The sequence below is a fragment of the Mercurialis annua genome, linkage group LG3 (genome assembly GCF_937616625.2).
Source record: "Mercurialis annua linkage group LG3, ddMerAnnu1.2, whole genome shotgun sequence".
Classification (NCBI taxonomy): Eukaryota; Viridiplantae; Streptophyta; class Magnoliopsida; order Malpighiales; family Euphorbiaceae; genus Mercurialis; species Mercurialis annua.
The window spans coordinates 53,661,455-53,687,320 of record NC_065572.1 but is presented as its reverse complement, the minus strand read 5'-3'; the positions used below and the strand labels follow the sequence as shown (position 1 = coordinate 53,687,320).

Sequence of the window (25,866 nt, the reverse complement as noted above, 5' to 3'; positions counted from 1 at the left end):
GCCGTGCAGCCCTTGTGCACGACGTTCCCTCTTGATGTTTAGGGGGCACAACGTGCATAGAGTTGGGGAACGACGTGCCCTGCCCCTACGGTGACTTATGAGGGTTCCGGTGAATGAAAAATGGTTCCCGTGAGCCTGAAATGAGTATGATACGTTGATAGGACGTATTTGAATTCAATAAAAAGGTGCGGATGGGGTCAAGAGGGGCCGGTTAAGTAAATAACAAAGTAATCAGGCTAACGTTTTAGCGATTGAATAAAAGAGTCACGTTTTGAAAGTTAAATGAAAGAGTAAGAAGTCAATCAAAGAAAGAAACCTGGAATTTGGTTGAGTCCTTAATCTAAGATTGGCGTTTATGGATTAAACGTTCTGATATTATGATGTAACAGTGGATTCAACGAACTACGAGATTGACGAGTCAAGTATTCGGGGGAAAACTTATCGATATTTTCACCTGCTATCGGTTTGGTTATCGTTATTTGTGAGTGGCACTTTACTTTTGTGTATTGTTATTAAAAGTTATTATTTTGCACATCGCATAGTACATGAGTTGATACATTACTTATCGAACGATTATAGTTTTGAAACCAGTGTATGATCCGAGGAAACGTGCTACCTATTGGGCGTCAATAGGACTGTGTGATCACCGGTGAGTATGTCAGTCTAGCGTGCCTAGATTGTTATCGTGTTATGGAATTATATTGAATATCGAATATCGAATATCAACCATCAAACATCGTTTATCGTATCCTATCATATCGAAGTTGGAATATATATATATATATATATATATATATATATATATATATATATATATATATATATATATTGAATTGGATACGAGGTTTAACTCGGTTGAACTATCTCGGGACCCGTATCCAGTGGGTTTAACTCGGTTGAACTATCTCAAGACCCACACCTTGGGATTAAGCGATGGTAGAGGTTTAACTCTGTTGAACTATCTCGGGACACTACCAATTGGATCGATAGAATCGATTGTTATCGTTATGAATCGTATGAAAGTTATAGATCGTGTTGAGTATCGTGATTAGGGTTTCAATCGGATCTAATACTTGGAATATAATATACTACATTATATTAAATTTTGATGTCGTGTATCGATTTTATTTATATTTTATCGTATGCGATGTTATGTTTTAGCAATATTATTAGTAATGTGCTTACTCACTCAGCATTTCCCAATATACTGACCCTCACATAGTGTTGTCTTTCAAGTGATCGGAGTCGGATCAGACAGAGCATCTCCTTTGTATCGGAAGTTGCTGGGCTTGCACAAAATACAAGTCCCTATAGAGCTGCAGTAGTCCGTAGGTGTCAATATATGATTAGAGTTTTGGTTTCAAACGATATTTTATATTGTAAACTCTGATGCAATTTATAAATGATATTTTCTTATAAAGACATGTTTTTATCTGTTTGATTGCTACACCAATTGCCTTGAATGGAATTGGTCATGATCATGACTAGAAACAGGGCAGTGCTGGATATGAGATATCGCTTTGTAAGACCCTGGTTTCTACGAATCGTTAAAAGGTATATGGGGATTTGATAATTATAATTACAACGTTTAAATGAGTTTTCTGGAAACGTTTAAGACATAATAATATGTTTTAAATTGCGAAAAATTTATAGTGGTTTTAGGCTTGCTATGGGATTTGGAGCTACCACTTCCATTCCCTAGCGCCGGTCGCGGCTCAATAATTTGGGTCGTGACAGAACCATTCCCAACGTCGAAAAACCAGAAGAAGTTTATCTTTGTGGCAATCGACCACTCCAAAAAATGGGTTGAAGTAGAAGCAGTCTCCATAATAACAGTAGCCAAGGCAGAAGAGTTCTTCTGGAGGGAAATGGTATGCATATTCGGAATACCAAGGACGTTGGTAACAAACAATGGAAAGCAATTCGATAGTGCGGTTTTCAGGGGTTTCTGTGAAAACCTTGGCATAAATCTACAATTCACATCGGTGGCGCACCCCCACACAAATAGAATGGCGAAGGCTACCAACAAAACAATCTCCAAGGGGTGGAAAAAGAGGCTGGACGAAGCAAAAGGCAATTCGGTGGAAGAACTAAACAGAGTAGTTTGGGCATATAGAACAACCCTAAGGAAGGGAACGGGAGAAACACCGTTCCGCCTGACATACGGAGTGGAAGCCGTCATCCTAGTTGAAATTGGAATGCCATCAATAAGAACAAAACACCACAACAAATACACAAATGAAGAAGAACTGAGGAGGTACATGGACCAGCTAGAAGGAATGAGACATGCGGGAAATATCCGGGCAGAAGCCTACCGAAGCCAAACAGCTAGATACTACAGCAAGAAGGTGCAGCCGAGAATGGGAGATCTTGTCTTAAGGGATGCGGCGATAGGAAAAGGCAACGCTGAAGTAGGAAAGCTAGAAAGCAATTGGGAAAGACTGTACCGGGTAACCAAGACCACCGAAAGAGGAGCATATCGACTGCAGACGATTGAAGGACAGGAAGTACCTAGATTCTAGAATGTAGAACACTTGAAATTGTATCATGAATAGAATGAAAGAAAATGTTGATTTGAAGTTACAGAAGTGCAAAAAACAAAATGCAACAACAATAAAGGGAAACAGTTCCCAAAAGGCAACGGCCAACACACTGAGAAACATTTCTCAGAGAAAATAAAATAAACAAACGACAAAATAAAGCATAGCGGGAGACATCTCCCACAATAAACTTGAGAAACATTCCTTAGAGGCAAAACACAACAACAACAATAAACAACAGGAGAAGCGGTCATCAGAGAAGTCATTCAACGAATATAAATCACACAGGTAAATAAAACTCAAACATAGATACAAGAAGCAAAATAGCACTCCAAAACTTTCTACCAAAAGTAAGCTCAAAAGTTATTATAAGTATAAATATCCACCATTAGGTGTGTTCAAAAACCCAAAACCTTCAAACAGAAAAGGCATGCTTCGATCCGGAAAATCTAAAGATTGTGAGGCGAAAGGAAAAGGAAAACCAGAGACAAAGGAGGAAGGCTCGGATGACTGACAGGCGCCGAAGGAACGCAATAGAGGCAGGAACAGGAGCAACAGCTTCAGGCACAACATTAGCTTGCTTGTGATTAGACAACAGGGGTTGAGCCTCCTCCTTCAGCAAACGAGCATCAACAACAAGGAAGGAAGTATCACAACCTGGATGCAAAGCAAGGTAATTCCCACGAATAGCCCTCCGGTGTAATCTCAACAACTGAGAGACAAGAAAGGCAGAGTGTTCCAAACTTTCCTCCGCTGAAGCAAGATCAGCCATGAGACGAATAAGCTCAGCTCGGAGATCAACATTCTCCCGCCTCAACAGATCCTTATCAAGAAACGCCTCTTTCACCTGAAGATCGGCAAAGGAGCGATCCGCCTGCTATGCTGCCAACTCACACTCCTTAGCAATAAAATGCTGCTGAGAAATACAAACACCATCAACAGAATTCAATAACGTCTGACACACAGAATCAAAAAGACCTTCACCCTCCAACCAATGGTAAGAGGACGGAGGCTCCATCATCCTAATGAAATCACGGATCTGCCGGAAGACACACAGATCATGACGGTTAGAACCAAAAGGAAGGATCAGATGAGAACCCCCATGAGGAGCAACAACTTCTTCTTCTTCGTCTTCATCATTCTCCTGAAAAGACAAAGATGTAGCAGACAGATCCAAAGGAGATGTGCGAAACTCAGCCAAAACAGGAGGAATGGAAGACAGGAGAGTTGAAACAACGTTGGGCCCGAAAGTTGAAGAAGGTAGAGCCATTATCGACCACCGAAAGAAGGAAAAACCATCAGCGATGACAAGGGAACAGAAGGGGCAATAGATGCAGAAGGACGTATCTCCGACTTCTTCTTTGGAGGAAGATCATTCTCACTCTCCACAAACGTTTTTGAGAAACCATGACAGGATTGGTAGGGGGAGGCAAACTCCCAGCACGCCCTATCAACTCAAAAGTGAGAAAAGAAACAAACCAACACACAAGAAAATAACGACACAGAGCAAACAGGAACTTACCTACGACAGGAGAAGCGCCCGGTAAAGAAGCAACAACAGCGGACACAACCAGAAGATTAGCAGGGTGCGCATCATGATTCCACAAATACTCACTAATGAAATCAAAAAAATTCCCAGGAATCCTCAGCATAGATAGCCCCAAGCCGCTGCATAACAGAATTTTCATCCCCCAGGACCTCATATAGATCACGTGGCTTAATATGGGAATGCCATACGGTGGGCCCAGAGACACAGTCGGATGAGCGATAATGAAGAACTTAGTCTTCCATTGCCTCTTAATTGAATCTGGAAGATCACCAAACAACTTCAGATCGGAACGAAACCCCAAAGAAATAAAAGGCAAGTATTTCTTCTTGTAAGGAGAGTTCATCTAGTAATGCACACGATTGAGAGTCAACCGCTCACCATTAAGGTTGTCAAGCGACTTCAAAACAAATAAATTGGTGAATGGCATTGGGATGCAACTGAGATAACACGATACTCCACGACTCATGGAACCAAAGCAACAGCGGGTCCAACAAAAATCGGACACCAGCCAAGGGTTGCTCTTCAAAAAAAAGAACCATATGGTAGAAGGGAATTGGTAAACTGGCCATCCGCCGGAAGAGCCATAAGATAATCATCTGGAATACCGTAAGTTTCTTGGAGCGAAACCAAAGACTCTTAAGTTAAAGAACAACGCCAGTTATTCAAGGAGGAAACCGTTTTAGAATAACCGTCAGCCATAGTCAAAGGAGAAACAGATTGACGAATGAAGAAAACAGCAAGAAGATAAAACAGAAAACAAAAACAACAAAGAGAATAAAAAGGGAATAACAAGACAAATCCGGCAAATTTCAAAAATAAAAGAGAAACGAAACGACGGCAGGACACCAAAAGGTGCAAGACGCATTAAATGACGCATAGCATACTGTCAGTAAGGCGCAGAAAAAGAGAAGAGAGACGACCCGGCCAAAGAGAAGCCCGTTTCACATTACAAATATAAATATCTATGCGAAACTGGAACCAGAGGGGAGGACTAATGATGAAATAAGCCCAATAAACAGGATGGTTGACATAAAACCCATATTGACTAACGAAATCAAGGGATGCAAGCGCGTCTATAAATAGAGCAACCCCACACTCATACAAGAGGCGGACGTAAAGACACCTATTCACATGTATAAGCCAAACTACATAGCATTAAACTTATGTCCATAAGACTCTAACATCACCGCATCTATCATTTCATTTAAGTAAAATACATATGTTTAATTATTTTAAATTTGAATTTAAATAAACCTCTTTTTTATTAATTTATAATAATATATTTTATTCAAATAATTCAACACGCGTCTATTTTCTCCACGATATTTTCTATAACTGAAATTTATTATTTGCCAGTTTACTTATTAATAATTGTTAGCTTTTCAAGCGAAATAAAGGGAATAGAAATTTATTTTCAAAAATCAGCATGAGTACGTCTGTCATAACTCGCTTTTCCGACATCAAAATTTATTGATTCAAACGTTCATGGAAAGGTAACTCGAACACTTAAAACTTTCATGCAGACGTCCAATCCGGGTTTGACCTTAAAAGGGGACGAAAGTTTCATGTGAGCATCTTTGTCAAATTTACATGTACCAAGTTCGAGTATTTAATTCATAACTTGCTTTTCCGACGTCAGATTTCATTATTCCAAACGTCCCTGGAAAGGTAACTCGAATGCTTACAACATTTATGAAGACGTCTGATCCGGATTCATCCTCTAAAAAGGAAAATATCTCCCTTAAAGCTACTGCATGTGTGAAAACATGGTGAAATCTACGCCATATCACTAGGAATATCCAGTAGATTAAAATTTTACACAAGCTTATATTCGCATATATCCGCTCTTTTTAAAAAAGATATAAGTATCTTTCAAACTAGTCCGGCTCTTTATTGCATATATATACAAGTATTATTCACTTATAATTGTATATATCAGTTTTAAATTTTTATTATGTACTTTGACGAAAGATTCTTAGGTAGTCTCAGTCTACCACGTCATCCGTTATCTAGCCTATCACATTATGACGCGTCGTTAAAATAGTGACACTATCGTAGTTTTGTTTATTACCTTTTTACACTTTTGAATAGTAATATTACGATAGTACCATTATTTTAATGACGTGTCATAATATGATAGATTTAGTTCATGGATGACGTGGTGGACTGAGTCTACCTAAGAATTTCTCGTACTTTGACCTCAAATAATTTTATCTCTAAAAGGAAATTTTTTTAGTATAAATTCTAATGTTTATTTTGAATCATTTTTTTTATTTAAAATCAAATTTGTGCGACTATACAATAAAAATTAAAATCATTTTCTAGGTTTTCATTTTGCTATACATTGGCTAAACTTTCGATTATGAAATTCAAGGATCTCATTCTGAAAACTATAAAAGAGAATCTAGTAATTTTTATAGTCGACGAAACCGGTTCAAGAGGAGTATCAATAGAAATGGATCTTAGGTTCTGGAATTAAAGAAAGATATTTAAAACGTATCTTCTACACAGCTCTCCCAAATGCTTCATCGTCGAGCTTATAATAAATCTGGAGTTATTGGTGTCACTCAACCATGACAATTCGTTGCGGTCTCTGTTGCTAGGTTATGAAGTTTTTTTAATAAAAGTCTTTACTTTTTTGCTTCGGTTATATGAATTATGATTGGATTACTGATGCTCTTTTTTTCCGGCGAGTTGCACAAGAACTCGAGGTTGCCCTTGCACATGAAATAGGTTACGCAATTTGGTTTGAAGATAGAACTTCAGATTTAACATGAATAAAGTAATAATGTCGTCTTTAGTAATCATTATTTGAGATTATTTTTATTTATGTTTATAATGTGTCAAAAGTTCATTGTGTTTTTTTAGGATTTTCAATTGCTCAGGTATCTAACTGATAGAGTTCTTCTTTGAAAAATTTATCTAATCTAGAGCTTAGTTAGTATTCTATCATTATATTGGATGAAGCTCATGAGAGTGAGTATGAACATATAACATTTGTATCATACTGGGAAAAGTCTAGTTATTGCAAGATTTGTATCATACTGGGAAAACTAGATATGCGATAACTTATTTATTAATTTCCATTTATTTAATTTTCATTTGTTTTTGTTGGAAGTTACAGGTTATAGTTTGTTGAATTCATTTTTTTTCTTTACAATCCTGTAATATCACAATCAAATTTAGAATTAGGCCTGGCTCTATGTGTTTTTCCTTGTCATGGTCTGCAAAATGTAATGTTTCTATATTCTAGAGTGATATTATTGAATTTAAGATTTAAGGAAACTTTAACATGTACCTTTTCAGTGTTTGGCTTAAACTAAGTATCAAGTTTTTCAGTCTTTCTCATGGGTAAAAGATTTTAACCAAGCATGTACGCGTTTTGTTTGGGTATCGATTTCAGGAGTGCCTATATCTTTATGGTCTAATGATGTGTTTATGATGATTGGGAATGAGATTGGAGAGACCATTAGGGTTCACAAGGATGTCATAAAAAATAAAAGGCTTGACTCGGGCCTTGTTCTTACTTCATCAACATGCTCTTTTGTGAACTGTTCGATAGAGGCAATTATTGGAGGATCATCAGTCTTGTTTCATGTCGTGGAGACGACAGAACCTGTTCTATTTGATGAAACCTTGGAGTTGGTTGAGGAGGACATCATCAAGTATCCTTCACTACTTCCTGCATTATTCAATAGACCTTGCAATAGGGAGGCAGAAAAATCTGTCAATTCTAAGACTACCAACACTACATAATTGGGTAGCACCTCAGCTAGAAAAATGGAGGAAATTGCTGATGTAGTTGTGAATGCACATTCTTCGCAAGCAGATTTCCAACAGGATACAGACAACAATAATAATATTGCTTTGGCAGTTATGGTGGTGAGAAGTCATGGAGAACAAGCCGTGAATATTCAATCAGTGGTACATATTTTTAATAACAGTCTGAGTGAGGAAGGAGGCGCAGAACGCATCAAGGCAGGGGAATGGCGTTTGATTAAGAAAATAGACTATTATTCATTCGTGCACTTCTAATCATCAAGAAGAGGTAAATGAATTATCTGATGTAGACATAGTAAACAGAAACAGTCTTTTTGACAGTACACAGGCGTATACAGCTAGCTCAACACCTGAAGACGAGGTCTCTAAAACTTGGAGGATTGGTTATGATTTGGGGGTTTTCAAATTGGAGTCAAAAGAGGTAACTCTACATCAACTGAGCAGTAAGATTCATGGTGCTGGGCAGTAAGCTCTTCTCTTCCAAGTTTTATCTTTTATTATGTCGTTGCCTCTTTTCGTGGAATTGTCGTGGTGGTCTTTTAAATAGTAGGAAGCAATTGTTTATCCGAAAAATGGTCTCTGATAATAATTTACTCTTCATTGGTTTGGTGGCGTCTAAAAAGGACAACTTTGATTGTTTTTTAGTCCGAAAATTATGGCCAAATCAGGACTGCGATTTTGCTTGGGTTCCTTCTGATGGGGCTTCTGGGGGGGCTTGTACTTATTTGGAACACAGTTTTATTGGGCAATGTTACCGTTTCTAAGGGTGACAGATGGATAGCAATGGATTTTGTTTATGATAATGCTAATTTCAGGCATATCCTTGTTTATGCTTTGGCTTCTGAAATATTTTTATTTTGGCATGAACTATCTCATTTGTTGAGTTTCATGGGTACTGTTTTTATTAGCGGCTACTTTAATGAAATTTTGTATCTCGAGGACAGGTTTAATTGTTCAGAGTTCTCTGCTTCTATGCTGGATTTTTGTGACTTTGTAAACAATTTAGAGTTGTTATATCTTCCTCCTCATGGACATCTATTTACATGCAAAAATATACTTCAAAGTCACGTATTGATAGGTGCCTAGTATCAAGGTCTATGGGTTCTACCAATCCAAATATGTCTTTGACGGCTATGCTTTGATTGGGGTCCAAAGCCGTTTCGCTCAGTGGATGCTTGGTGGGATCACGATGGTTTTGAAATATTCTTGTCTGCGAGATGGAGTTCAGCGTGTGACAGTTCTCCTAATCTTGTTAAACGGTATAAGTTGCTGTACCAAAACTTGAAAGTTTGGAATCTTAAGGTGTTTGGTGATCAGAACAAACACATTATGGAGCTGACCGAAAAAAATTCATCTGAAGGAAGTTGAGGGCGAAACTTCTATGTTGACAGAGGAGGATAGAACCGAAACAGCTATTCTAAAGGGGGAATTATGGAAAGCAGAGAAGAGGTTAGAATCTCCGTGGAATCAAAATCGAGGGTGAAATGGAATTTGGAAGGAGATAGAAATACAAAATTCTTTCACAGCATTGCCTCAGCTCATTTCAGGAACAATCATATTGCTTCCGTTTCAGTTAATGGTACAACCTACTCGGATCAAATTCCACATTAGAGAGTTTTATACTGATCTTTTCATTTGTAAAGGGGGAATGGATTTTGGTATCACAGGCCTTGCCTTTGAAAAATTTAGACATTGCAGGTAGTCTCTAATTATGCCGTTTGATGAGTCAGAAATATTGAGTGCCATCTCTTCATGTGGGAGCAAGAAAGCACCGGGGTCGAATGGTCTCAATTTCTATTTTTATAGGAAAGCTTGGCCGTTATTGAAGAATGTTATTGTTGATTTTTTCTCGGCTTTCCACAGATTTAATACTCTTCCTAAGGGTATAAATTCTTCATTCATGGTTTTGTTGCCTAAGATTGCTGGTTTTTCAAACATGAAGGATAACTGTCCTATAAGTCTTATCAATGGCATATTTAAGATGCTCTCTAAAGCTCTTTCTCGAAGGTTATCTCCAGTCCTCTCTGATGTGATCTCTGATAGCAAGCATGCTTTTTTAAAGGGTATAACTAATTTGGATTGTTCTATGATAGCAAATGATCTTGTTCACTTGGCTAATAGAAGGAAATACAAGCTTCTTATTTTGAAATTAGATTTTCACAAGGCGATTGATAGCATTTCATGGGACTATTTATTTTCAATTATGAGATGCATGAATTTTCCAAATAAATGGATAGAGTGAATGTCCTGATGTGTCTACAACCACTGCTGTGTTGGTTAATGGGAGTCCAGCCGAACCTGTTGATATTAGAAGGGGTATTAGCCAGGTTGATCTGATTTCACCTTCCTTATTTGTCATTGCCGTGGGGGGTCTGAAGCGTCTTCTAGACAAATCTACAGAGATGGGGTACACGCAAGGTTACATGTTCTTTGCTGAACATAAACCTATATCGATGCTTCAATTTGCAGCTGACACGATTTTGTATCTTCCTTATGATGTGGAGCAGATAAAAAGCTTAACTAGAATCCTACGTTGTTTAGAGTTGATTTCGGGTCTGACAATTAATTACCATAAAAGTTCTATTATGGTAATTAATGTGGCGGAATTGGATCTTTTAGCAGCTGCAGAAATCGTGGGGTGTGAGCCTGTTTCTTTTCCTATAAAATATTTAAGTTTCCCCTTGACTAGTAGGAATCTCAATTCGGGTTTGTGGGATCATGTTGTGGAGCGGTTCAAATCGCGTCTGGCTCTATGGAAAAATACTCTTTTGTCTCCTGCAGAAAGGTTAGTGCTCATCAAATATGTCCTGTTCAGTGTCCCGGTTTACTATATGTCTTTGTTTGCTATGCCTGCGTTGGTTCAGAAGCAATTGGAATCATATATGATGCGCTTTCTTTTGAAGGGTGATATTAGTAACCGTGGTATGAGTAAGGTTGTGTGGGAAACTGTTACTCAGAAGTTTGAGAATGGGGGTTTAGGTTTCTAAAACTTGCGGGTTAGAAATCAGAGCCTATTATTCAAATTGATTTGGAAACTTCGGACAACGAATCGAAATTCTATTTGGTTCAATGTTACTTCTTGTTACTCCTTAGTTTTTGATTGGGACTCATTGTTCTTTGGAGATGCGAAGAAAATGTTATTTGGAAAGGGATTATAAAAATCTATCGTCGTGATGAAGAAGGTTGGGGTGTTTTTATAACTAATTTAAAATTCAAAATTGGTGTAAGGAACCGTACTTCTCCTTGGCATGACAATTGGATGGGTAATGGTCGGCAACTCTCTTGTTTCCACGTCTTTATAATCTTTCAAACAAAAAAAAGCAACAATTGTAGATATTTGGAGGGGTATTTGGAGGTGAAGACGAAGAATACGGGGTAATGAGGCACTGTTGCTTAATGAATTTCAGGCCATTCTTAGTCGGTTAAATCAAAACTCTAATCGGAGGAGTGAGGTTTGGTGGAATGTTGGTTCAGGTATCTTCATTGCTGCCTCTTTTTGTGATTTTTTAACAAATTTTCAGGCGGCAGCTACTGTTTCCAGACCAGCTAGATATCATCAGAGTTTAGCGTCGGTTTTTTTTTGGATTCAACAGTTAATGAGTTCGGTGTTGATTAGAGCTCAGGTGTTGCAATTAATTCCTACGGTCCAGCTGCAGGTCCGTCGTCTTCAGGTGCAGCTGTCAGGTCTGTGATCTTTTCTTCAAGAACAACGACGTCCTTTTCTGGTGCAGGCCCTTAGTTTTTAAGCGCTGTGCAAGCCCCAAGATCAGAAGCTAATCCATTGGATTCAACTTATAATGTTCAGATTAATAGGCTTCGAATACATAATTTGTTTATGCAAGATTGGAAATCGAATGCTCCGCCAAGAGTGAAATTCTTTTTGTTCTCTCTGTGATTATGTTGAAATGCAGGAACACCTTTTTATTCATTGCTCCTTTGCATGGAGTATTTGGAATAGTATGCTAGCAAAATTAGATGTGGTTTGGGTAGCTCCTTTGTTTTTTGAAGACTTTATGCTTCAATGGAATAACGTCATTCCTTTGACTCGCTATTGGATGATCTGGCAAGTTCTCGGCTACCTCATCATCTGGGATATTTAGAAGTGCAGAAACGCGAGGATCTTTCAAGGTAATGCTTCAGCTAAGAAGGATGTGATTTTTAGATGCTTTATGCGGGCAGTTTTTCTATTTATACTTTGTAATAGGAGTTTCCGTTATAAGGGTTTGGATTTCTTTAGGAAATCCTCATTGTATTTTGTTCTCGGACTTTTGATTGTTTCCGTTTCTCTTGACCTAAGCCTCTAGTGTGCTTCTTTGTAAGTAACTTCTTGTGCGAAAGCCTTGACTTTTGGTTTTTTTTGCCACATCTTGTGGCCTTAATATACATATTATTCCTAAAAACAAAAGTATCAAGTTTCAGTTCTATAATCTCGAGCAGTTTATTGGAATATCAAACCGATAGTAAGCAATATTCTTTTGACCTGGAATATTTATAGGGTTAATGTCAAAAAAAATCACGAACTTTACACGTTTTCTCATTTTAATCACGCAATTTAAATTTTCTCATTTTCATGCACGAACTACCACTTTTTCTCAAATTCATACACGGTGCTAAGGTGGCACTCGTTCATTGGTGTAAAATGACCTCCACCTCAATGAATTACACTACTGGAGCCGAGACACCTCAGCACCATGCATGAATTTGAGAAAAAAATGGTAATTCGTGTATGAAAATGAGAAAATTTAATCTGCGTGATTAAAATGAGAAAACGTGTAAAGTTGGTGAATTTTTATGACATTAACCCATTTTTTAGCATAGATGATATTTACTTTTATGTTCAGGTAAACACTGATTTCATTTGTAATCAATTTTTTGTTTGGGTGGATGTTCATCCAACGGAATTTAGTTTGTGATTTTTTTACCTTTGGCTGCTAATATTTGTACATTAAATAATAGTTGAAGCATTTTCTTGGAGCATTTTCTTAAGGCATCCAAAACCTTAACCAACTCCAGCTTGATTCAAACCATCAACTACTTCTAACGAGTCCTCATAATCCTTTTTCCACACTTCATATAAGACATCAGGTACCTAATTAAACCAAACTTGGGCATCAACAGTAGTTGCCAAACATGCCAAACAATCTTCTAACTTAATTGTCTCTCGAGGAGTGAAATTCCATTGCACCATACTAAAATCACATGCCATAAGTTGTAACTCAGAAAGAATATCTCCCACCTCTGTTCTATAAGTTTTTCCAGAAGTCGTAGCACTGATAAGCTGGCTATTATCACTTTCCAGAATCACAGTCCTTTACAGCTTGGAGAGCAAAGAGCAGTGCTTCACTTTCAGCGATTAGCGGATCGCCTCCTTTACCAATAAGTCTTGATCCTGCAATAAGAACATCACCTCGAGCATTTCTGGCCACAAAGCCTAAACCCCACAAACCATTCCTCGTTTTTCCAGCATCAGAATTTATTTTAATCCACCCCTCTTTAGGTCTCTTCTATTTCACTATTCCCACCATAGAGTGCAATTCTGAGCTAATATTTGCTTCTCTAAAATCATATAAAACCTCTAAACTACCAGCAAAAACTCTATCCCAAGTTAGGACTATATTCTGGAAACATAATTGGTTTCGAGCATACCAAATCATCCAACAAATTCCCCAAAAAAGCTCCATGTCCTCGATCTGAAAATTATTCATAAAAGAGTCCGCCCAATGAAGGCAATCTTCATTCACATTCCTCCTTGTATCCATGCCCCATCTACTATCAAACCAAACCCCCCGAACCCATTTACAATCTCCAAAAATATGATCAACTGTCTCCTTTTCCCCTCAACAGCATCACAACCCGTCCCCAATTTTTGTTCTATGAAGGATAGCAGCTTTGGTGGGTAGACTATGTCTTATCAGTCTCCGCACAAAATGTTTTAGCTTCGGAGAGATTTTTAATTAGCTGCCAAATCTTGTTCCACGACATCAGGCAGCCCTGTCTATTAGTCATAGATGAACCAGCCGAAGTAATATCGTCTAACGCAAGATAATAAGCCGATTTGACCGAGAAATGCCCATTTTTGGATCCAACCATTCTCGTTACTCTTTCTCCAAGGAACCTCTTTAGTTACCTCTGCGTCATACTCTCTGCAGAACTCGTCAATATCTCATCCCACCCTTCACCATCGGGCAAAATCAAATCTTTAACTCTTATGTTCAGATTAACTTCTACAGATTTGGGGTAAGCTTTAAATTGAGCATTTCGAGGAATCCATGTGTCATGAAAACTCTACTATCATCTCCATTGCTAATTTTCCATCTGAGACCCTTCTTGAGCAAACATATGGCTCCGAATATGCTTTGCCAAGTGTAACTTGCCCTGTGCCCTAATTTCGCGTCCAAAATCGAATGACGAGGAAAGTATTTTGCCATAAGAAATCCCGCAGCCAAAGATTGACTATCAGTTATGAGTCTCCACCCTTGTTTTGCGATCATGGCTTTATTAAAACAATCAATGTTTCGGAAACCCAATCCTCCAAACTTCTTTGCCACGCACATTTTTTCACACCCTACCCAGCACATTCCTTTCTCATTAGCTCCACCCTTCCACCAAAAATTAGTCATCAAACTTTGAAACTCTTAACAAACTGAGCTTGGGAGTTTGAAGACTCCCATTATATACGTTGGAATAGCTTGCACGACTGACTTCAATAAAACTTCTTTGGCAGCCCTTGAAAGAAGTTTTTCCTTCCACCCGTTAAGTTTCTTCCACACTTTTTCCAATAAAATATTGAAAATTTCTTTTTTCGATCTCCCAACAGAAGTCGGTAAACCCAAGTAACGATCATGGTGTAAACGACTGCTTTGACACCCAAGCCGCCTGCGATTCTTCTTTTTGTCTCCAAGCTAACATTCCGGTTAAAAGATATAACTGTTTTATGAAAATTGATACACTGACCTAAAGCATATTCATATTTGCGAATAATCTCCTTGATAACAGCCCCTTTTCGATCATTTGCTCGAGCAAAAATAATAGAATCGTCAGCGAAAAAGAGGTGAGAAACAACAAGAGCACATCTTGCTATCTTCGGACCATGCATGGAACAATTTTGAATTGCATTATCATTCAATCCTGAAAAAGATTCGACACAGAGAATGAATAAAAATGGAGAAAGCAGGTCGCCTTGTCTATTACCACGGGTAGGACGAAAATTGGATTGAGGATCCCCGTTGATTAGCACCGAGAATGACACAGTGGAATACACCTCATAATTAAGCTTCTAAACTGAACAAGGAAGCCCATTTTTTCCATAACCGCATTAAAGAATACCCACTCCAGTATATCATACACCTTGCCCATGTCGAGTTGCACCGCCATATACCCATTTTTTGCCTTACTTTTTTTGTTCATATGGTGAAAACATTTGAAAGCCACAAGAATATTATCTATGATAAGACGGCTCGGGATGAAAGCACTTTGCGTTTCAGTAATGATATGGGGCAGAATATCCTTTAACCTGTTTGTAATGACTTTCGACACAATCTTATACGCCACGTTACAAAGACTGATTGGTCTATAGTCCATCATAGTAACCGGGTTCGCAGTTTTGGGAATTAAAGCTATATGGGTGTGATTAAAAGCACATGGGAATTCAGCTCCATTTAAGATATTTAAAATCAAAAAACTAACATCTTTACCAAGATATGCCATAATTTTTGATAGAAAAGTGGGGACATACCGTCTGGCCCTGGAGATTTATGCGGATGCATCTGAAAGAGCGCTTTATGAACTTCTTCACTCGTCTAAAGTCTTTGAAGATCAACGATCATACTCGAGGATAATCCAGATTTTATTTCTGTCAAAACATCAGACAAATTAACTGGGTTTGAACTATCAAAAAGATTTTGGAAATACTGTTCAACAATATGTCCCAAACCCTTCCCATCTTCAATCCAACAGCCAGCCTCGTTGTACATCCCGACAATGGAATTTCGGCATCGTCTTTGGGTAGCTTTATGGTGGAAAAAGGCAGTATTTTTGTCCCCTTCTCTAAGTCAAGAAGCCTTTGATCCTTTCTTCCAAAGGATTTCCTCGCACCTCAATAATTCTTCCAACTTCTCCTTCGCCTCTCTAAACCAATGTATATTTTCTGAATTTATCACACCCTACATAAGAAACAACAGATCTCTTTGGTGCCGAATCTGATTTGACAAATTTCCCATCATTTTTCTGTTCCAATCTTTCAGCTTTTCAAGACACCTCCCAAATTTTTTCCCAAACGACCTCACCTCAGCTAGCACCAATGACTCCACAAATATCCCTGATCACTTCTTCACAGTCTGGTCTACTCACCCATATTGCCTCAAACCGTTGAATTCTTTTGCGATTTCGGTCTGCAGGTTTATTGTTTGGGTCCGTATCTAGAAGTAAGGGAGCAAGATATAAGCTCTCTCTAAGTAAGGTAAACACAACTGCTAAAGGGAATATGTTATTCCAATCATAATTTCCAACTAATCTATCAAGCCGCTCGAGAATCGGGTCTCTATCTCCATTACCTCGAAACCACGAGAATTTGCTGCCGCTTTGAATAAGGTCCACCAAACCACAATCGCATAAAACTGATCTAAGCACTTGCATCTTTCTCTCCTCTCTCAAACGGCTACCAGATCTTTCATGTTGCCACAAAATCTCATTGAATTTACCACCTACAATCCAAGCATCATGGTGCTCCTATTTAAGATCATACAAGAGCTCCCACGATTTATATTTTCCAGCTTCTTTTGGATACCCATAACTACCTGTCACCCTCCATTTAAGCGTTCCCATAAATGACTCCAAGTCCACGTCAATATGGTGATCAAAGAGGATTTCACACTTACATTCATCGCGTCTTTCCAAGCCAAAACCAAACCCCCACTATTTCTCACACTGTCAACTGCTATGAAATTATTATACCAAAAATTATTAAAAATACGACCTATCTTAGCTTTATCGGATTTAGTTTCAGATATAAAAATTAAATCTGGGGAATAGCACTGTATCAAACAACAGAGAGCATTGACTGTTCGTGGGTTTCCCATCCCACGACAGTTCCATCAGAGGTGTTTCATTGCTCCCGGCGGACCTGGTGAACGTCCGAGTTGGCCGATATCAATTCTGATTCCATAGAGGTTCCTTCTCTACCCTTCTTAGTAACAATACCTTCATCAATCGCCATAATTGAGCAACCATCGTTTATCCCTCTATCCATTTTTCTTTTCCCAGGAACTGTTTGTTTTGGAACATTACTCGTTGACACCACCCTAGCAGCCTTCTTCCATTTCCTCCTGCTACTTTCGCATCCAGTAGCTGTAGAAACGCATTTAGAATGTACAAAATTCAGCCCCATCATTGCAACTCGTGATTCTAAAGGCCTGAGGTTGGAGACAGTGCGAGGCATGCCTTCTGTAGAGTCGGTTATCTCTTCTCTCCTCATGCATGTTTCTACTCGCATCAGCCAAATTATTCTGATGGGAATGAATAGTTATATATTCTGCCTGGCCCCCTGTACACCTTCGCCCATCTATTTCATTTAACTCACCCTCATCTTTATCATGATCTACATCCTCTTCTCTAACTGGTTTGTCCTTCCCCATATTACCAGTATTAGAATTCTCATCATTAAAGTTAAACTTTCGTTGTATTGCTTTAATTAACATTTCCTCTTTCGCCTGTTCTAGTTTTTGAACCTTGTTAATAGGTTTCAACGATAAAGTTCTCAAAGCACCACCGTATTTATAGTCTTCCTTATTCGAGAAATTATCTACCCATTCACAGTCTGAATCCTGATGCCCAATCTTTCCACAAATGTAGCAAAAAATGCCTAGACGCTCATATTGGAAATCCAACCAGCGAGATTGATTGTGAACATCCTTAAGCATGATTCCCCTCTTCAACGGCTTAGTTATATCCAGTTCCACCCTAATCCGTAAGTATCTCCTCCACCCATACAGGCTGCCCACATCAGGTTTCTCATTCTGGCCAATCTTTCCTCCTATCACTAAAGCACTCTCCTTTGTTAATCTCCCAAGAGGGATATTGAAAACTCTGACCCAAAATGGGGCGGAATCAAAACAAACTTCAGCTGGTGAGATTTCTGCATTTACTTCTATTAGAACAAGAAGATGGCTATCAAAAGTCCAGGGGCTCCCCTCAACAACTCTTTCCTTATCTCTATCCGAATAAAATTGAAAAACAAAAACATTATCCGGCCAAGATTTGATGCGAAAATCTTTATTCAGTTTCCATATTGCGTTAAAAGTTCTAGGCCTTGCTTCTACATTTACTGGTTTCGTCGTCAAAAGTTTTCCATACAGGCAAAATTTAACACTCTCTGCTATCTCACAACTGTCACCCACATCCAACACTACTTCAACAGCTTCCTCCTGTATTAACGTTAGGGTTTTACCCCCACTAGAACGTTGTTTTTGACTCCCTTCCATTGACAAAGAAAAGACCTACAACCAATCAATGGATACACAAGCTTGATTACCAAGACGAAAATCCTACCAAACCCTTGGTTTTTAAGAGAGACCTAGAGTTAGAGGAGACTTAATACATCTTCACTAAATCATTTAATTTATGATGAAATGTTTGTAACTCTTCATTATTGGATTTCAAACACTAAGAACCATAATATTTTAAAAAGAAATAAAATTTATATTTGTAAATTCATTTATATTAAATATCAGTAAATAAAAATGTAATTATAGAGTTGATGATATTACTTTTTAAAATTAAAATTAAACATACTGTTTAATTGACTTTTTTTTATCAACATTACGTATTTTTTTATCTAATTAAATATATACATATATATATTATGATTTTTCTTTACATTCAACAATTGAGTATTAAAAGAATGATTTTATTTTTAATTAGTTATATATATATATATGTAATAAATAAAAAATGATATATATGTTATATAAATTAATAATAAAAAACAGCGAGTGTAGAGTAATTTTTTGTTGGTTTTATATGGATTTGATAGTAGTTGTTTTGTAGTAACCTACACGTACATGATGCTATTATTTTTTTAAATTAATTTTTATAAAATAAAATTTAATTATAGAATTAATATTATTATATTTGAAAAGAAAAATTAAATATAATTTATTTGATCCACATCATACATCATTTTATCTTATTATATTTATATATATTTAATTATTCCATATTCAACAATTGAATTTAAAAAAATTATTATAATTTTAATTGAAATATTTATATGATAATGAAAAAATGTGTTATTTAAATAAATAAAAAGCAAGCAAGTGGAAGTTGGATATTTTTTTCATTGATTTTCATAAATTCGGTAATAATTTTTGTATAACCGATAGACACATTTTTTTAGAAGTTAAAATTTTATCTTATGCACTTTGTCCTTTAGCACTGGATCGGTCTAGCGCTAGACCTCAGACTAAGCCTTAATTGCAAGCACAACTATGGCATAAATTTTTGGTTATCTAATTAGGTTCCATAAAAGGTAAAGCAAATAGGCTTTGGATTCTTTACAATTTAGGCCTCTTTACAGAGAGTTTAAAGCTATTTGCATAACTGTTGCCAATCATCAATCATTCTGCTACTTTCAATTGCTGCCAAAAAATTACGAAAAAAAAAATGTATACAAAAGTTTGAGACCACTTTTTAGTAGATGCCCAAGTTTGAAGGCCGCTCAAAGTTGCATAGTGAAAAAAGGGGAAATTGATATGAGGAGTATTCAAAATTTCAAATGGTTCTAATTTAGTGATTAAATTTTAATTTCGTTTTATTGAAAACGATTTTCGGTTACTAAATTTTTGATTTTGTTTTGACGACTATAAATATTTTTTTGGTGAAATAAAATTAAAATTTAGTCATAAAAAATTAATTAGTTATGTATGGTAACTGAATTACAAAAGAAATACTCCCTCCGTCCCAATAGAGTTGTCCATTTTGCTTTTATCACACAGTTTAAGAAAAGCAAATATTAATTATGGGTTTTGTAAAATTTTCCTTACTTTTCTTGTCATATCCCTATTTAATATAGGGGTTCACTTGCATTTTACTTTTAATTTACTTATTAGTGGATTTTAAATAGGGATAATATAAGAAAATTGAGTGTAAAAGTTAGTTACTTTTTGAAAGTGGACAAGTATTTTGGGATAAAAAAATTCTCAAAGTGGACAACTCTATTGGGACGGAGGGAGTATAAGTTTAGTTACCAAAGACTATAGTTAACTTTGCGTTATATCTTAAGGTGAGCATAATTTGATGCGATTCAATAGTGATGGATTGTGAACGTGAAAGTATGGAACATAAACAATCAATGACCACCAAAACGATCAAAAAATAGTCTTTAAAGTAAATGAAGTGAATGGATGAACTTTAGATATAACCTTTTATAAGTTCATCCTCCAAAGGTAAGTTAAACTAAATCGGTGAAATATAAATAGTCTATGTCCTAAAAGGACTATATATCCTAAAAGAATTCGTTTCTATTACAAAAATATTTTTCAATTTATCTAATTCTAAAATGACTTAACTATTTAGAGAATTCTCTTACAATCTCAAATTAAAAGCACACTTATATCATGGCTCAACTAGATATACTCAACTTTTTCCTAAATAAAATGATAGTTTGAGATATCGTTTACTTATTTATTCGATTATTCATTATATTACATAAAAGCTCTCAAATTATTTTGTCTTACCAACGAGCTATAGCTGAAATGGTATAAGCACTGACAGCAAACTGCTAGGTCGTGGATTCGATTTCTCCCACAAGCGGTCCCCTCCCCAATTATTAAAAAAAATTGTCTTTCTCGAGAAACTAAATTTGATATTAGAGTGGTCATTGACGGCCACCGTCTGTTCAGCAATTCAATTCATATTGTTTTACATGTCTCTAACAAGAAGTCGGGTTCCGTCGTGTAAATTAGCCGATCAAGTAAAGAATGCTCAGATTGTTCATAATACAGGAATTAACTTTGTATTACCTACACATTATAATCAAGAAATGATGCTAATACAATGCAGTACTTTATCCTCAAAAGATCAAAGCTCTTTTGCCTTCTTTTTTTAAAGGAAAAAAGCAGATAGAGCATTTCTTATCCCAAACCAAAAAAATGGATGAAAAAGTAGGGAATTTTAAGGAATTATAGGCCCAACACTGTGTGTGTCAGTGATTATCCTTTGACAGCCAATTCTCAAAAGAAAGAGCCCAGTGATTGAGTAGTGGTCACACCAAACTTAATTGTAAACCATTCATCCACTCTACACATGCCATTCCCTGCCCACCTTCCACATGCCCTCTGTCCCTTCTTTGCCCCATCCTCTTTCCACTCTCCCCATTGAAAAATAAAAATAAAAATAATAATTTGTTTTAATTTTTATAAATATTTTTTTAGTTATTATTTTTATTTTCACACATTAAAAACACCTTAAAATAAAATATATATTTTTCTTCTATTCCTTGTTTTTATCTTAAAACTATAATATAATCACTACCTCATCAATGTTATTTATGAACTATATATCAAATTCATTAATGATAATAATAATAAAGAAAAATTGTACAAATATGACAATTTTTTGTCAAAAAAAAGGACAAACAAAGTGGACTAGAGTATTTTATGTTTTTATTTTCATCTTTTAAAATTACTTTTTTCATTTTTTATAAATACAACAAAAAAATAGTTCGATAATTTCTTTATTAGATTCTTAAACTATACTATATCTTTAATTAACTGGTCATCAAACTAAATTTTATCTTATTCTGGTTTCTGAACTTATAAAAAATATGTCTTTATGTCCTTCCGTTAAAAGCGTGCGATTCACACTCCAAAAATAGCGAATTACTTGTTAAAAAATGTCACATAGTTGACGAAATTTCTAACAGACTCGAAGGACTTAATAGTTATTTTTCATTTATTGGAATACTAATAAAGTCAAAATAAATTTTATATTTATTGTTATAATTTTTCATTTGAACCCACATAAAAAAATATATCATTTATACATACTGCCATCATTTTTTAGTGGCATAATAACAATAAAAACTAAGCAAACATCGAATATTTTTTTATCTTTAAAGTGTATTGGTGATTAGAAATTTGATATATTTTAAAAAAGTTCAAACATTAATTCTAAAAATAAATCGGGCAATAATAATAATTCAAAAAAATCCGACAACGCTGATTTAATTTTTCAAAAACGAAATTATATATCTCACTACACACTCACTAATTCACAAAATACAATCTAATTTAATCAATACCCTATAGTTAGATATTTAACAAACTATGCTTCTTCTTCTTCTTCCTTTAACAATCATATTTTGGGTCACACTCTATGAAATATATGTCTTATAAACCTTGAAATTCTATTGTGATGATGCCAATCCAAAGCATTGCTGGTGCCTTGAACATGTGATCAAGTGGTCATTAGTGAGGCCAGCAGCTTGCATGAATGAGTGGATCACAGTTGGACCAACATATCTAAACCCTCTTTTCACCATGTCTTTGCTTATGCTTTCTGATTTTGATGTCTTTACTGGGATTTTGCTGCATGATCTGTATTGTGTTGTAATTGCTTTGTGATTTATGAATCCCCACAAGTACTTCTCAAATGATCCGTATTCTTTCTTTACCTGTAAAATAAGTAACATCTATCAAGGTTAGACATATTAACCGACGTTTCGCAGTTGGCGGAACTTAAAATTTTGTTCAGTTCTTAATCGAACTATATATCGTTTACCTATTTTTTTAAACTAAACGACATGTTTGACTCATCGATTTCAGACATTTTGGAACCAGAGTGGGGGAGTCACCCCACCTTACCCCACCCCGGTTCTGCCACTGCGATCATATACACATGTCTATATCTAGATTAACGTGTTATTACCATTCGTGACAAAAAAACTTAATTTACAAAGTTATACGGAAAATAACTCGAGTTTGATAAATATAAGAATATATGGATTGGGCCCAATGTCGAAAAGTAAAATAAATTTTGTAATATATTTTTCAGTTTTTTTTTATCATTTTGGAATTATAAATGGCAGTACCAATGACTTTATTTAAAGAAATAAAAAAAGGTAAAAAGCAAAATGTAGGATTACCTGGAGAATTCTGTTAGAGTTGTCAACAACTCCTCTAACTTGGCTTATGTCCATGCCATACTGGCCACTAATTGATATTATCTTTTTTTCAGTAAATTTGGCAACAATTTCTGCATCAAAATCTGAAAAAGCTTCCCTGCAAAATTTGGCCAACAAATTCCAAATTAAATACTTCTATTTTTTAACAAATTCTTTAAATTTATTATATTAATTTTATTCCAAAGTACTACCTGAATGTTTCCCTCTTCTTCAAAACTGAAGTCCAATCTGATCCTACTTGTGCTCCTGTCAGTACTAATAATTCAAACAACATCCTGCATCAAATAAATAAAATCAAAAATTTAAATTACTTTCTTTAGTTTCAAAATATTACCGAAAACAGTGGCGGAACTTGAAAATGAAGGAAAGGAAAAGGGAAAGAAGAGGGGCCGATTGAAACGATTAAAAATTTAAAAAATAAATGCCGGAACCACCCCTGGTCCCAACTTTCTAAAATTATAAAAATTAGTACTGAAATTTACTGCATATTACGATTTGGCCCCTCTAACTTTTAAAAATTATCTCATGTATACTGAGATTTGACTTCCTAATATAATAATCCTGGCTCCGCCACTGCAGTCAGTGACTCGAGGGCAGGTCCTGACCGGAGTGGTCTCAGTCGCGAGCTGAGCTAATTAATAGAAAAAGCAGAAGCAGGAGAATAATTACCTGTCATCATGAACAGGAACTCCCCATTCTTGATCATGGTAAGCAACATAAATAGGATCTGCAAAAGCAATCAACAAAATCAATAAATAATTTTTTTAGTACAAACAAAAATTGAACTAACTATTTGAAACACAAATTAATTAAAATGACATACCAGAACTTGGTGTAATAAAACTACATCTCCTCTCTTCCAGAGCAACATTAGAATCAACAACAGGAACAATCCTTTCATCAGCAGCAGATTTAACTCTGCCATAATGATTAATTTTCAATTTTCTCTGTTCTTGCATAATAGCAACTTGTTCTCTCCTCGCAGCCGCTATGCTGCCCGGAGCTTCGACAATCAAAGAAGAAGAGTAGTTCATAATCACAGTAGTTTCAATCGTAGGGCTAGCTTTCTTGAATTTCTTGACATTACTACTCGGCGTATGAGCTTTCGTAGATGCGTTTCTTGGTGTCGAAACTTTCTCAGCGCTCGAAGTTAATCCGTTGGGGTCATTGCCTCGCTTAAGAGCAGGCGGCCGCGGGGATTTGAGCTTCGGAGAAATAGGAGGAGACAATGCAGAAGGATGCTTATTACTTCTATTGCAAGCAACAGTAATCGATGCGGGAGTGGGGGATTTCGGGGTGTTTTTTTGAAGCGAATTGCGTCTTTCGAGTGTGGGGAATTGGTTGGATTTCGGTTGAAGAACCGGGCGGCCATTGATTTTAGCAATAGGGTGAGGGTTGAGTGTTTTAGAGGAGCACATTTTGTAGGGTTTTGAATGTTTTAGTTGAATGTTTTAGGGAGAAATGAAAGCAGAGGAGGGAGTAAGATAGAAGGGGATTAGGGTTGGGTATATAAAGGAGAATGTGGGGACAATTAATAGGAAGTTGGAACATGGGTGGGTTGGGGTCTGCCATACAACCCTCTTGTGAGGGGTACTTGTTTTGCCTTTGGGGTAATGTGACAACATTAGGATTATCATAACTTCCTCTCTACATTAATATAATTATCATTCTTTTCTTTTGGCAAGATATATTTATCTATAAAGAATTTTAATATTAAATTTGGTCGAATTTTCTTTATTTAATTCTAGAATTGGTATTTTTTTAAACTCAGCTGCAAATCTCTAGACTATTTTGCAGCGACAGAAACTAATACGATAATCGCGAATACTCGTTACTTGCTTTCTCATCTTTGATATTTTTTGCTTCAACTATAACTCAATATGCTTATACATTCGGTATCATTAAGGTTTAAACAGAATTCAAGTTAAAGTACCAAAAAATGAATTATTAAATTACTAAGTTGAGATGCACATGAGGGACAATCTGAGGGTTAATTTATGTATTAAGCCATAAAAAGTCATTGTGGGCATGCCATGGCAATGGTTGCGGTGGTGGTGCCAATATTATCACATTTGATGGACCCTATACTTCCCACTCTTATTGTGCCTTTAGTCCATCACTCTTCTCTATTCCCAAGTTAAAGTGGGGATCAATCATTGCTTGCTGGAATTCTCAAGGCTATGATTCAATAATTTATTAGACATTTTTATTTGGGTTTAGTTTGATGTTGGTTTAAGTTCAGTTGTTGAACTAATCAATATTAAAGTAGTTAAAACCTATAAGCATTTTTGGGTTCTTTTATGAGTTGTGTAGGCCTAATTAATTGACTTATTTTAATTCCAACTTTTCTACTTTGATGATTTAGTTGAAAGTGCAAAAGTTGGTCCCAAATCCCAATCGTTAGGCAATTTGGACCAGGTTTTATTTGGCTTCAAGACACTAGATCATGCATCTGTTCGTGGTGTAATAAACTAATCAATAAATTTGCATATGTTTAAGGATTAACAAGTGGATCTTTGTTTGTTGCCAAAATCCAAATAATGCTAGCAATTGAACTTTAAAATTGGGGAGGCTAATCTCGAGTAATATTCTTATTGTGGGATACATTTTTCATTATCACAAGCGTAAAATTCGAGAGAAAGACGGTTTGGAGTCTTTAAAGTTGTTATGAGCAAGGCGTACTACCGTTCTGAATGGGAGTTTTTGCAAACCATTATGCTGAAAATATGTTTTCGAAAGCGTTGGATTACTTTGGTGATGACGTGTATTACTACAATCTCCTATACGTTATTTGGTGAACGGAAAGGAACTTTGCCCTA

General features: G+C 36.2%; 2 protein-coding genes across 2 annotated transcripts; both read right to left on the bottom strand.

The window, feature by feature from the left end:
- Positions 1 to 16,155: 16,155 nt before the first annotated feature.
- On the bottom strand, positions 16,156 to 21,240 carry LOC126672638 (uncharacterized). The gene is made up of 6 exons (XM_050366591.1): positions 21,187 to 21,240; positions 17,447 to 18,362; positions 16,991 to 17,349; positions 16,746 to 16,901; positions 16,613 to 16,664; positions 16,156 to 16,571 (listed from the first exon to the last, which is right to left on the bottom strand). Exons 1-6 carry the CDS (start codon positions 21,238 to 21,240, stop codon positions 16,156 to 16,158), a joined length of 1,953 nt encoding a protein of 650 aa, XP_050222548.1.
- Positions 21,241 to 22,086: 846 nt separating this feature from the next.
- LOC126674958 (uncharacterized) lies at positions 22,087 to 24,552 on the bottom strand. Its single transcript, XM_050369512.2, has 5 exons — positions 23,871 to 24,552; positions 23,717 to 23,774; positions 23,239 to 23,322; positions 23,009 to 23,144; positions 22,087 to 22,537 (listed from the first exon to the last, which is right to left on the bottom strand). Exons 1-5 carry the CDS (start codon positions 24,463 to 24,465, stop codon positions 22,271 to 22,273), a joined length of 1,140 nt encoding a protein of 379 aa, XP_050225469.1. The 5' UTR covers positions 24,466 to 24,552; the 3' UTR covers positions 22,087 to 22,270.
- Between the last annotated feature and the right edge of the window lie 1,314 nt (positions 24,553 to 25,866).

Excerpts from the sequence above, each read along its gene's own strand:
- LOC126674958 (XM_050369512.2), bottom strand. The coding sequence starts at position 24,465 with ATGTGCTCCTCTAAAACACTCAACCCTCACCCTATTGCTAAAATCAAT. Across the intron at positions 23,775-23,870 it reads TTTTATTACACCAAGTTCTG|ATCCTATTTATGTTGCTTAC; the intron begins GTATGTCATTTT and ends TTGCTTTTGCAG. Across the intron at positions 23,145-23,238 it reads AAGAAGAGGGAAACATTCAG|GGAAGCTTTTTCAGATTTTG; the intron begins GTAGTACTTTGG and ends CAAATTTTGCAG.
- LOC126672638 (XM_050366591.1), bottom strand. The coding sequence starts at position 21,240 with ATGGGGAGAGTGGAAAGAGGATGGGGCAAAGAAGGGACAGAGGGCATG. Across the intron at positions 18,363-21,186 it reads GGACAGAGGGCATGTGGAAG|GTCTTTTCTTTGTCAATGGA; the intron begins GTGGGCAGGGAA and ends GATTGGTTGTAG. Across the intron at positions 17,350-17,446 it reads AGATCATGATAAAGATGAGG|AAACATGCATGAGGAGAGAA; the intron begins GTGAGTTAAATG and ends TGATGCGAGTAG.